Source organism: Mobula birostris, chromosome 5 (assembly GCF_030028105.1).
Source record: "Mobula birostris isolate sMobBir1 chromosome 5, sMobBir1.hap1, whole genome shotgun sequence".
Classification (NCBI taxonomy): Eukaryota; Metazoa; Chordata; class Chondrichthyes; order Myliobatiformes; family Myliobatidae; genus Mobula; species Mobula birostris.
Window position 1 is genome coordinate 74,367,237 of NC_092374.1, and position 14,211 is coordinate 74,381,447.

The 14,211-nt window shown below is 40.3% G+C and overlaps 1 protein-coding gene across 3 annotated transcripts in view; it reads right to left on the reverse strand.

Annotated features, from left to right (window-relative positions):
• Positions 1 to 14,211, reverse strand: part of dnah6 (dynein, axonemal, heavy chain 6) — a 408,231-nt gene that overhangs the window by 247,409 nt on the left and 146,611 nt on the right. For all 3 annotated transcript variants that reach the window (XM_072258211.1, XM_072258210.1, XM_072258212.1), the window contains 3 exons: positions 8,582 to 8,737; positions 6,689 to 6,850; positions 4,780 to 4,917 (listed from right to left, as the gene is read on the reverse strand). In XM_072258211.1, the coding sequence (XP_072114312.1) occupies positions 4,780 to 4,917; positions 6,689 to 6,850; positions 8,582 to 8,737 (456 nt within the window). The remainder of the gene's footprint in view (positions 1 to 4,779; positions 4,918 to 6,688; positions 6,851 to 8,581; positions 8,738 to 14,211) is intronic.

Genomic DNA, 14,211 nt, shown 5'->3' on the forward strand with positions numbered 1-14,211 from the left:
ACCAGGGGGACCGGTCTTCTGTGGTGGAGCTATCACCCAGGTGAGGGTGGACACATAGACAACTCCCCACCAGTCAACCCCTTCTTCACTGATGGAATAGCAATTTAGATCGATCCGCCTGATCGATCCTCCAAAACCCACTTTCTCTGCGGGGACAACAATGCTCATTCAGTGTCCAGATCATGTGTCCATTAAATAACACCACCTTCGGTCACCATAGCAACCCTCGAGCTGCTCGGTGCTGTCTCCAACTCTAAACTCAGTAAAAATCCAAAGTTACTTCCAATGCCTTAGTGACAGTCCAACCGTTAATCTTCGTCTCTCTCTCTCTTTTCAAAAGCAACATATCGGTGGTAAGTATCTCTGTCTCTCTCTCCTTTCCAAACAAACCTTCAATGATAAATGTCTCTCTCTGTCTCTCTTCAATCAGTTAATAGGGGCACTCCAGGATCCCCTACCAGAACACAATAAAAAAACACAATAACTACTGTATAAATATATAAAAGAGCTTATATACAGAGATTGATTGTATGTCCGTAAAGTTACACTAGGCACATGAGTGCCTGTACGAAAGGTGACTCTGGCAGGAAATTATAAAGTAGTGGTGGTGGGATGGAGATATTTATTAGCCTTTCTGATTGGAGAAAGTCACTGTTTTCATGACCGGTGGTGCTGGTGTGGATGCTACATGGCCTCCTCCCTGTTAGGAGTGGGACAAACAGTCTATGGGCTGGATGGGTGGGATCCTTCATGATATTGCTGGCCTTCTTCTGGTACCTTTCTGTATATATGTCCTTGATGGCAGGTAGACTGGTACTGGTGATGCGTTGGACCATTTTGGCTACCCGTTTTAGAGCCTTCCTGTCTGCTGCCTTGCAGTTTCCAAACCATGCAGTAAAGCAGTATGTTAGGATGCTTTCTACTGCACATTTGTAGAAGGTTGTGAGTATTGATGTGCAATACTCTCTTCAGCCTCCTCAGAAAGTAGAAGCATTGGTGAGCTTTCTTGATATTGTATCATGTTTTTGGAGCATGAGAGGATGTACTTAATGTGCAGTCCTTGGAGTTTGAAACTGCTCGCAATTTCCACTGTTGTGCCACCCACATAAATGGAGCTGTGAGTGGTACAAGATCTCCTGAAGTCAACAACCATTTCCTTTGACTTGCTGACATTGAGGAAGAGGTTATTTGCCTGCCACCAGACCTTGAGCTCTTCCACCTCCTCTCTGTAGGCCATCTGCTATTGGTAATGAGTCCTGCCACTGTCATGTCATCAGCGAACTTGACAATGTGATTACTCGGGTGTCTAGTGTGTGAGCAGAGAGTACAGCTATGGGCTCAGCATAAAGCCCTGAAGGACACCCATAATGAGGATGATGGGGAGGAAGGAGTGCTTATGCATCCTGACTATCTAAGGTCTGTTGGTTAGGAAATCCAACACCCAGTTGCACTGGTGTATTTAAACCAAGGAGTAAGAGTTTCTTCACCAGGGTCTATGGGGTAATAGTTTGAATGCCGAACTGAAATCCAGAAACAGCATTTTGACACAAGTGTCCTTGTTTTCTAGGTGTGTCAGAACCAGGTGCATGACAGATGCTATGGCGTCTATTGTAGAGCAGTTCAGTCAGTAAGCATATTGGTGATTGTTCAGTATGGTGGGAATGGAGTCTTTGATGAGTGTCATTATCAGCCATTTGCACCAAACAATACTGATCTAAATTATTTTATTGCTCTTAATAGGGCACTCTTTCATTCCAGGAATTAGCCTAATTTTATAGATAAAGGGAATAAAATTCAACTTTGACAGGTCACTGAAAGTGATAGGTACTGGTCAATCAGCTTTTATTTTTATAGTGACCCTACCTTTGGGATGCAATAATACAGTGGTTAGGCAGTCAAAGTTCTGGACAATTAGTCCAATGACATGAGTTCAAATCCGGCACTACAGCTGGGAAACTTAAATACCGGTAACAAACTAATACTGGAGTACTAACAGGAAATCTAGTAATAGAAACCATAAAGTTTCTGGATTGTTATTAAAGGCAATCTGGTTCACTGAAGAAATCATTTTTGCCTTAATTATCAGTTCAAGTGAGCTGGACAAAGATAAAGATTGGGTAAAGTCTCCATGATTTGAGGACTTTGAAAGGCTATTTCCCTTCCAATAGATTCTTAAATATCCTTAGTCAAGACAGCATATGCAATTAATAGAGGGCAAAGCTCTCTAGCATTGACAAAATATCAACTCAAACTCACAAGACCAGCTTTTGCTACACTGATAGAGAATATTTACATAAAGAATCAGAAATCATAATGGACAACGTGTAATCCATTGCAGCAGTGTTAATCTTAGCAGTAAATTACAATCAAGTTACATTTGTACTTGAAGCTTTATTTGAAGTTTCTCTGTCCCTGTAAAATGCTAAATATGATCATTTACAATAATTCATTTTCCAAATACTACTATTTTCTTAGGGAAAAAATCCGACGTTTTCCATTTTGTTTTAATACTTCATGATTTACCATATAGATTACTTCCAGAACATTTTGCACTTCTCTTCAATTTACTTAGCTCCAGAGAATACAGTGTTCAAATTTCTGATCATTGTGTTCACCTTTTTATAATCCTAATAAACCTTAGTGCACTTTTTCATAATCTTCACTGTATTGTGCTTCCTCAAACTGAAGATTCCACTTTAAACGTGATCTAAATGTCATGGTCATCTTGCACATCAATTTTCTAGTTGTGGATAAAAAATCCTTCATAATAAAGCTAAATAAAAATGGTCATTTTTCCAGCCTATCTGAAAAGTTAATTGGAGATGCATATATAATATGTCTATAGATATAGATATATGTATGGTAGATACAGTGTATTTAATTCAAAAGATGATTTTGTTTTTAACCTCTTTCCTCTGCTGTAACGTAGTTAAAATCAGATTATCAACTTATTTTCTTATAACCCCAGAGAAGGAAGCCAGTCAATTCATTGGATCTATGTTGGACCTCTTTTGTCCCATTTCATGTGTCCTTACCACCCTGTATTCCTGCAACTTATTCTATTTTAGGTATTTTTTAAGTAACACAGTGCAGATTTGGCCCTTCGAGTCGTGCCACCCCAGTAACCCTCAATAATCCTAATTAATGCTGACCAAATCACAGGACAATTTACAATGACCAGTTTATCTACCCGGTATGTCTTTGGACTGTGGGAGGAAACCAGAGCACCTGGAGTAAACCCACACATCCCACAGGGAGAACATAAAGAAACTCATTACAGAATGGTCCAGAATTAAACTCTAAATTCCAGAATGCCCTGAGCTGTAATGTATTCAATTCCTCTTTGATTGTTTATTTTCATTAAAATACACTAAGGGGTAATTACAGTGGGTAATTAAGCTATGGGCCTATTTTTTGCAATGTGTGAGGAACTAGAGTACCCTAAGGAAACTTAGGTGGTCATGCAGAAAATGTACTGATTTCAGGCAAACAACATCCAAGATCAGGGTCCCTGGAACTGTGATGAAGTACTACCAAGCACAAAACCTTAGATCCTTTTTATTATACAAAAAGATATTCAACCATTATAAACCCATTTAATATCATTTACATGCTGAATATTAGTCCATAAGACCATAAGATATAGGAGCAGAATTAGGCCATTCGGCCTATCAAGTCTGCTCCACCATTCCATCATGGCTGATTTATTATCTCTCTCAAACCTATTCTCCTGCCTTCTCCCCGCATCCCTTTGAGCCCTGACTAATCATGAATCTATCAAGCTCTGCTTTAAATATACTCAGTAACATAGCCTCTACAGCCATCTGTGGCTATAAATTCCACAGATTCATCACCCACTGTCTAAAGAAATTCCTCCTCATCTCTGTTCTGAAAGACATCCCTTTATTTTGAGGCAGTGCTGGTTAGTCCTAGACCACCCCATTGTAGGAAACATCCCCTTCACTCTATCTCGGTGTTTTAATATTTGATAGACATCAATGAGATCCTCCCTCATTCTTCTAAACTCCAATGATTACAGGCCAAGAAACATCAAACGCTCCTCATATCTGGAATCTTTCATTTCTGGAACTCCTTTGGATCCTCTCCAATGCCAGCACATCTTTTCTTAGATAATAAGGAGCCCATATTTGTTCACAATTCTCCTAAGTGCAGTCAGAGCTAGCTCTATAAAGCCTCAGCATTACATCTTTGCTTTTATATTCTAGTCCTCTTGAAATGAATGTTAACTTTGCATTTGCTTCCTTATCACGAACTGAACCTTCATGGTAACACTTAGGGAATCTTGCATGAACACCCCCAAGTTCCTTTGCACTAAGAGTGGTCCACAAGTCTTCCAGGTCCCTTTGCACCTCTGATTTTTGAATTTTTTCTGTGTTAAGAAAATAATCCACACCTTTATCCATCTACCAAAATGTATGACTATACATTTCCTTACACTATATTCCATCTGCCCCTTCCTTGTCCATTCTCCTAATCCATCTAAGTCTTTCTACATTCTCCCTGCTTCTTCAACGCCTATCTTTCTGTCATCTACAAATTATTATGGAATGTATTTTCATGTTGTTCAGTTATAATACTATTGTGAGATACAAATCCATGCTGAAAATACTGTTGTACTGCTTCTTTGAAGTCTCCATGTTTCCTCTGTAAAATAACAATTCATTAAGAGACAAACACCAATAGAAATTCACTCCTACTTTCTTAGACAAAATAGTCATTTGATAATTAAGTTACATTGTATCAAAACAATGACGCTACCTTTGCCGCTTTAGCAGTTCGGATCGTGATAAGCTGCTGTGCAATCACAGAGAGTACTTCAATATCAATCCGATTGAACTCATCAAAGCAACACCAGGCTCCGGACTGGGCTAAACCACTGAAGAATCGTCCCATCATCTAAAGAACAATATAAACTTAATTTTCATACATATAGTTTAAAACAGAAATGCCATAGTTAATGTCATCAATTGTCTCTGAATTTCAATGCATGCGGATTTTTCCAGCTCAAAGCAAGGGAAAGCAATAAAAACAAGTGTGAGTTTAATAGCTTGCAGCTAGCTCTGCTACAAAATACCCCAAAAATGTGAGAGACCTTCACTATGTAAGCATTTAGACTGTATTAATTGTATCAACGGTGTACTCAACTAAGTGCTTAGAAAACTATTAAAATAACTTTGTGCACTATATATTCCTCAGGGACAATGGAAAATATTTGGAATATTGAAATAATTTAAGTTTTGTTGAGAAGGTATATGTATTTCATCTTCTATTTTAATCATATGATAATAAACCTTCATTTATTATTTTGTAGAAGATTTTAGAAGTTAACTAATAAAATAATGTTTCTTGGATAATCAGGACAGCTAGTACATAGGAAGCCATGTCTCACAAATATAATTATTTTCTTGAAGGGGTGCCAAAGAGGATTGATGACAGCAGAGCTTTGAATGCTGTCTACATGGACTTTAGCAAGGCCTTTGAAGCTAGGTCCACTATTGTTTGTCCTCCACATTATTAGTTTGGATGAGAGTAGTGTTGCATGGTTAGTAAACTTGCAGATTCCACCAAAATTGAATAAAGTTATTTAAGATTACAACACAATCTAAATCAGTTGAGAAAGTGCACTAGAGAATGGCAGGTGGAATTTAGTTCAAATAACAGTGAGGTATGCATTTATGCAAGTAAAGCTAGGGTGGATTGACATAGTGAATGGTAAGGCCCTGAAAAGTGTTGCGGAAAGAAAAAACCCTGGGGTTAACTTGCATAGCTCCCTGAAAATGCAGACATGGGTCCACAGGCTGGTTAAGCAGACATTTGGTATGCTTGCATTCATTGGCCAGGGATTGTGTACAGGAGTTTGGACATTGTCTTACAACTATTTGGTGAGAGCACATTTAGGGTATTTTGTGCAATACTGGTCACCCAGCTACAGAAAGGATGTCATTAACCTGGAATGATGTAGAAAAGATTCATGAGTATGTTACTGGGACTGGAGGTCCTGAGTTAGAAAGTAAAGTTCAATGAACTGGGACTTGTTTTCTCTGGTGTGTAGGACGCTGAAGGATGACCTTATAGAATATAAAATAATGAAGGATCTTTTTAAAGGGGTAAAGAAGTCTAAAACTCGAACGCATAGATTTCAGGTGAGAGCAGAAAGATTTAAAAGGGATCTAAGGGACATCTTTTTTTCACACAGAGGTATATGGAATTATCTGCCAGAAGAAGCTGTAGATGCAAGTGCATTTATAATGTTTAAAAGACATTTAGACAGGTATATAGATATAGGAATAGTTTTGAGGTAAGTGTGCCAAATGCAGGCAAATGAGACTAGCTAAGGTAGACAGACAACTTGGTCAGCATGGATGAGTTGAGCCAAATGGCCTGTTTCCATGCTGTATAACACAATGATTCTATGACTAGCTCACAGGTACTGGGTACATTAAAGTATTTTAACAGTGTCACTGCAGAGATTTCTGGATATATGTAATGGTCTTTTTCTCAAGGTCCGCAATAAATACCACTGCTTGACTGCAGATCACAAATTCTGGGCTGAGGAAATTTCCACTGCTGAATATAGAGAAAAGAAATCCTTTTTTAAAATGGAGAATCTGTCTTCTTATTCAATAAAATAAGTGACATAATTGAACTTTGACGAACATTAATTCACCTTATAATCTAATCCTTCAGAACAATTGAAGACCACACATTGGATGGCCAGAGCCTTAGCAAGGTCTTTGGTTGTTTCTGTTTTACCAGTACCAGCGGGACCCGCTGGAGCTCCTCCTAGATCTAACTGCAGAGCTCCCATGAGGCACAGATAACAACGATCCTAGGATACCAAAGACAATACGTTCAGTTACATTTATGAATACATTATACATATTACAAAATATAGAATGAGTGTGTTAAGTGTGTTGTGTAAAATCAGGTTCATGGGTTCAGTGACTGGGGGTAGAAGACACTCACTAATGGTAAGTTAACTGGGACAAGAGACTGCTGCTGAGCACTTTGTAGCTAGTATCAATTGCATGTATTTGTGTGGCCATTAGATGCTACACCTTGCTTACTGCAAACAGCGTTTAAATGCCATCAAGTGCATGCGTTTGTCTTCAAAAAGCAGTAATTTTTGTCACTGATAGTTGGAGAGAAATAATTCAAAACTGTTTTACTCACTGTGGTTTTAAACATTCAGGCTTGGAGATGCCAGAAATGGCCAGGAATGAAATTGAAACAATTTCACTACTTCAACAAGTTAGGACTATGAAGAATTTAAAGGCATTGACAAATGTTGACCAAAGTGCTGATCTGTACAGCACTTTGGTCAACGTGGGTTGTTTTTAAACGTGCTATATAAATAAATTTGACTTGACTTGACATATTGAATGTTACAATCAAAATGAAGATTTAAAGGATGCAGTCGTCAAAAGCATTGTATGAAGGCAGTTCATCATCTGCACTAGGTATCTGTGCTGATTTTGTTCATATTCAGTCATACAAAAGAACACAGCAGCAAACACTGGATGAATGCTTGTGTCGATAACAACAGTATTAGGAACTAATACACAGTTTGAAAGTACAGTAGTAAAAGTACAGTAGTATAAGTAGTGTTATAATTTGTTCTTTACTTTATCTAAATACATAATTTGTTACTCAGTGAAATAATAATTTGTCTTGTTTATACCTTTTTAACTATTTCCATGAAACTTCAAACAATTGAGGCAGCTGCTTAACTGGGCAAAAATGTACTGCTCCCAATATGTCTCAATTAACCAGTATCCACTGTAGTTACCTAACATATGTGCTCAGGTCCTCTCTCACTACAGCACACTTTCACTGTTCCCACTGTACCGGTCGCAACTCCAGTCCATTGGTGAGCCCAGCAAAGTAAAAAAAAAGACAGCTACTCCCAGTGCACCAGATTTATACTCTACTAGTGTTGTGATGTCATCAGCACAAAATGGCAGCTGCAATGCTCCTTAAATAGCAAAGACGGAGATCAGCTTTCTATGAACAGGTAAGAATGACACTTACTGCAACAGAGGATTTTTTGAAAAATACTTGGACAATCATTCACCTGAATGAGTTGTAGTAAGGATAAACAAATACTTCACACAGTTTTCTAATTTTCCCCTTCTACTAGTAATTTTCTTATTCAAAGATGTAATTAACTTGAGACAACATTTCCCAATCAGTGCAAAGAAAATGGACAAAGTAAATCATCTACCAAATCACACCAAGGAATGTCAAACTTGGTAATTAAACTGTTGACCCACTGAATGAAATTGCAGCATAAAGCAAGAGAAGACCTTTTTATATTTTCCAGAATGCTAGGTCTACAGAAAAAAATGACATAAGTTCCATATGAAAGTTTTTATCAAATGATAGATTCAATGTTTTGCTCCATAATTGGTCGCAGGACAGATAAGGTGACAAAAATGTGATATGTCTATCAATGATAGTGATTTTTCATTCCAGCAGAGATATCCATTCATTAATATTTCTATTGCTTACTTTCTATTTTAAATACCATGTAACTATCTTCTTATCCAAATATACCTACAGTAAGTGGCGTAATCACCAGCCGAGGAGATGCTCCAAGGTACTCATAGCCATATGTGTAGTTAGATAAAGCCATCATAGCTACACAGTTGTCTGCATCAAGATCCCAGTAATAGCGCAACTGTCTCTGCCACTCAAAGTTATTTACATTATCCACCTGTACACATGAAACAACAAACATTATTAATAGAACCACCCAAACCGCTCAAACAAACTATATGAAAAATCTTATACAAATATACACTGCCATTTCTAACTGTTTTAGTTGCACATTTCAAATGACGTTTACGTAAAACTAGTTCATAGCAGTTATTTTAATAGGTTACCAGACCATAATAATTGATTTTGATTAGCTTTAAATTCATTGGTGGAATTTAGTAAAATAATGCCTACCAAATATTTGCCCAGATTTAACAGTGCAGATTTCATCGGGTGCGTACACATCAGAAGTGATGTACTTCATTATTTCCTCCACCCACCATATTTTTCAGAGTAACACACATAAAAAATGCTGGTGAACGCAGCAGGCCAGGCAGCATCTATAAGAAGAGGTACAGTCGACGTTATGGGCCGAGACCCTTCGTCAGGATTGTCCCGACGAAGGGTCTCGGCCCGTAACGTCAACTGTACCTCCTCCTATAGATGCTGCCTGGCCTGCAGTGTGCACCAGCATTTTTTATGTGTGTTGCTTGAATTTCCAGCATCTGCAGATTTCCTCGTGTTTGGATATTTTTCAGAGTATTTATTTTATATTTCCTCTTCTAAACCTGTTTTAGGGGTAACCCTCCACCCATAAAATCTTCCAACCTTTTTTCTTTATTTGCCACTGTCGGAAAGGTGATTGTATGTTCTCCTATGACTACTTGAGTTTCCTCTGTGGGTTCTGGTTTCCTCCCAGGTTCAAAAGACATAGGGGTTAGGGTTTGTAAACTGTGGACATGCTATGCTGGCGCTGCAAGCATGCTGATACTTGTGTGCTGCCCCCAAAATGTCCATGGATGTGCTGACCATTGACGCAAAGTGACACAGTTCAATAAACATGACAAACAACGCTAATTTTTCATCTTGAAATGTGTTTGATATTTTATAATTCTGTAATTCCTACTGCCAATTCAGTTTGATCTGAAACATTTTTCCAATAAATTTAATTTGATTAAATGCATTTTCATTTGACCAAAATAGCAAATATGTAATCCAACACTCTTATTTTGGACTGCTTTTTTATTTTCAAATATGATCTGTATTTTATTCTGCTCACTAATTTTCTAATCTAAGTTAGAGGACTTGGCTTGAGCATTTTTATTGTTTTTTAATCTTATTGATTTGTTGAGATACAGTGTGGAATAGGCCTTTCCAACGTGATCCAGGCACGACTGCGCAGGCATGTGGACGTCAGTGAGTTAGACTGGCAGGAAGGATTTAAAAGAAGACAGCTTTATAGAGCAGGCATCAGATTAGAGGGAGACAGAGTAGGAGGGCTTTGGTGCAATGGGGCTTAGGCAAAAACAGGTTGAGGTGAGGTAAGCTACTTGTGAGAATTAGGAAGTATGTCTGTGAGGCCAGTGTTCTGTACTGGGTGTCAGATGTGGGATGTCCGGGAGACTCCCAGCCTCCCAAATGGCCACATCTGCACCTGGTGCGTCGAGCTGCAGCTCCTTAGGGACTGGGTTAGGGAACTGGAGATGTAGCTCAATGACCTTTGTCTGGTCAGGGGAAGTGAGGAGGTGAAGAGAGGAGCTATAGGCGAGTAGTCACACCGGGGCCTCGGGAGACAGATAAGTGGGTAACAGTCAGGAGAGGGAAGGGGAAGAGTCAGGTACTAGAGAGTACGCCTATGGCTGTCCCCCTTAACAATAAGCACTCTTGTTTGAGTACTGTTGGGGGGGATGGCCTACCTGGGGGAAGCAACAGTGCCACATCTCTGGCACAGAGTCCGGCCCCATGGCTCAGAAGAGTAGGGAAAGGAAGAGGATGGCAGCAGTGATAGGGGACTCTATAGTTAGGGGGGTCAGACAGGCAATTCTGTGGACGCAGGAAAGAAACACGGATGGTATTTTTCCTCCCAGGTGCCAGGGTCCGGGATGTTTCTGATCATGTCCACGATATCCTGAAGTGGGAAGGTGAACAGCCAGAGGTCGTGGTACATATTGGTACCAACGACATAGGTAGGAAAAGGGAGGAGGTCCTGAAAACAGGCTACAGGTAGTTAGGAAGGAAGTTGAGAAGCAGGACCTCAAAAGTAGTAATCTTGGGATTACTGCCTGTGCCACATGACAGTGAGTACAGGAATAGAGTGAGATGGAGGATAAATGCGTGGCTGAGGGATTGGAGTAGGGGGCAGGGATTCAGATTTCCAGATTATTGGGATCTCTTTTGGGGCAGGTGTGACCTGTACAAAAAGGACAGGTTGCACTTGAATCCGAGGGGAACCAATATCCTGACAGGGAGGTTTGCTAAGGCTACTGGGGAGAGTTTAAAGTAGAATTGCTGAAGGGTGGGAACCGAACTGAAGAGATGGAGGAAGGGGCGATTGGCTCACAAATAGAAAAAACTTGTAGGTAGTGCGAGAGGGAGGATAGGCAGGTAATAGAGAAGGGATGTGCTCAGACTGATGGCTTGTGATGTGTCTATATTAATGCAAGAAGCATCATGAACAAATCAGATGAGCTGATGTGGATCAGTACTTGGAGCTATGATGTTGTGGCAATTACAGAGACTTGAATGACTCAAGGGCAGGAATAGATATTTAGAGTGCCAGGCTTCAGATGTTTCAGAAAGGACAGGGAGGGGGGCAAAAGAGTTGGGGGTGTGGCACTGCTGATCAGACATAGTGACACGGCTGCAGAAAAGGAGGAAGTCATGGACGGATTGTCAACTGAGTCTCTGCGAGTGTAAGTCAGAAACAGGAAGGGGCCAATAACTCTACTGGGTGTTTTTTATAGACCACCCAATAGTAACAGGGATATCGAGGAGCAGATAGGGAGACAGATTCTGGAAAAGTGTAATAATAACAGGGTCGTCGCAGTGGGAGATTTTAATTTCCCCAATATTGATTGGTATCTTCCGAGAGCCAGGGATTTAGATGAGGTGGAGTTTGTTAGGTTTGTTCAGGAAGGTTTCCTGACACAATATGTAGATAAGCCTATACACAATATGTATAGGAGAGGCTGTACTTGATCTAGTATTGGGAAATGAACCTGGTCAGATGTCAGATCTCTCAGTGGGAGAGCATTTTGGAGATAGTGATCATAATTCTATCTCCTTTACCATAGCATTGAAGAGGAATAGGAACAGACAAGTTAGGAAAGCGTTTAATTGGAGTAAGGGGAAATATGAAGCTATCAGGCAGGAACTTGGAAGCATAAATTGGGAATAGATGTTCTCAGGGAAATGTACGGTAGAAATGTGACAAATGTTCAGGGGATATTTGTGTGACATTCTGCATAGGTACGTTCCAATGAGACAGGGAAAGGATGGTAGGGTACAGGAACCGTGGTTTTCAAAGGCAATTGAAAATCTAGTCAAGAAAAAAACAAAAGCTTACGAAAGGTTCAAGAAACAAGGTAATGATAGAGATCTAGAAAATTACAAGGCTAGCAGGAAGGAGCTTAAAAATGAAATTAAGAGAGCCAGAAAAGACCATGAGAAGGCCTTAGCTAGCAGGATTAAGGAAAACCCCAAGGCATTCTACAAGTATATGAAGAGCAAGATGATAAGACGCGAGAGAAAAGGACCAATCAAGTGAGTCAGTGGAAAAGTGTGTATGGAACTGGAGGAGGTAGCAGAGATAATTAATGAATACTTTGCTTCAGTATTCACTACGGAAAAGGACCTTGGCAATTGTAGGGATGACTTACAATGGACTGAAAAGCTTGAGTATATAGAGATTAACAAAGAGGATGTGCTGGATCTTTTGGAGAGCATCAAGTTGGATAAGTCACTGCGACTGGACGAAAGTACCCCAGGCTACCGTGGGAGGCAAAGGAGGAGAATGTTGATCCTCTGGCAATGATCTTTGCATCATCAATGGCGATGGGAGAGGTTTCTAGAGGATTGGAGTGTTGCAGATGTTGTTCCCTTATTCAAGAAAGGAAGTAGAGATAGCCCGGGAAATTACAGAACAGTGACTCTTAATTCAGTGGTTGGAAAGTTGATGGAGAAGATCCTGAGAGGCAGGATTTATGAACACTGGAGGCATAATATGATCAGGAATAGTCAGAATGGCTTTGTCAAAGGCAGGTCATGCCTTATGAGCCTGATTGAATTTTTTGAGGATGTGACTAAAAACATTGATGAAGGTAGAGCAGTAGATGTAGTGTATATAGATTTCAGCAAGGAATTTGATAAGGTACCCCAAGCAAAGCTTATTGAGAAAGTAAGGAGGCATGGGATCCAAGGGACCTTGCTTTGTGGATCCAGAATTGGCTTGCCCACTGAAGGCAAAGAGTGGTTGTAGACGGGTCATATTCTGCATGGAGGTTGGTGACCAGTGGTGTGCCTCAGGGATCTGTTCTGGGACACCTACTCTTCGTGATTTTTATAATTGACCTGGATGAGGAAGTGGAGGGATGGGTTAGTAAATTTGCTGATGACATGAAGGTTGGGGTGTTGTGGATAGTGTGGAGGGCTGTCAGAGGTTAGAACAGGACATTGATAGGATGCAAAACTGGGCTGAGAAGTGGCAGATGGAGTTCAACCCAGATAAGTGTGAGGTGGTTCATTTTGGTAGGTCAAATATGATGGCAGAATATAATATTAATGGTCAGACTTTTGGCAGTGTGGAGAATCAGAGGGGTCTTGGAGTCCAAGTCCATAGGACACTCAAATCTGCTGCGCAGGTTGACGCTGTGGTTAAGAAGGCATACGGTGCATTGGCCTTCATCAATCGTGAGATTGAGTTTAAAAGCCGAAAGGTAACGTTGCAGCTTTCTAGGACCCTGGTCAGACCCCACTTGGAGTACTGTGCTCAGTTCTGGTCACCTCAATACAGGAAGGATGTGGAAGCTGTAGAAAGCATACAGAGGAGATTTACAAGGATGTTGCCTGGATTCGAGAGAATGCCCTATGAAAACAGGTTGAGTAAACTCGACCTTTTCTCCTTGGACCGACGGAGAATGAGAGGTGACCTGATAGAGGTGTATAAGATGATGAGAGGCATTGATCGTGTGGATAGTCAGAGGCTTTTTTCCAGGGCTGAAATGGCTAAAACAAGAAGGCACAGTTTTAAGGTGCTTGGAAGTAGGTACAGAGGAGATATCAGAGGTAAGTTTTTTACGCAGAGAGTGGTGAGTGCATGGAATGGGCTGCTGGTGGCGGTGCTGGAGGCAGATACGATAGAGTCTTTTAAGACACTCCTGGATAGGTACGTAGAAAATAGAGGCCTATGGGTAACCATAGGTAATTTCTAAAGTAAGTACATGTTCGGCACAGCATCATGGGTTGAAGGGCCTGTATCGTGCTGTAGGTTTTCTATGTTTCTAACCCTTCGAGCCGTGCCACCCCACAATCCCTCAATTTAATCCTAGTTTAATTTACAATTTACAATGATCAATTAACCTTCCAATTGGTACATCTTTGGATTGTGGGAGGAAACTGGAGAACCCCAAGGAATCCCACATGGTCACAGGGAGC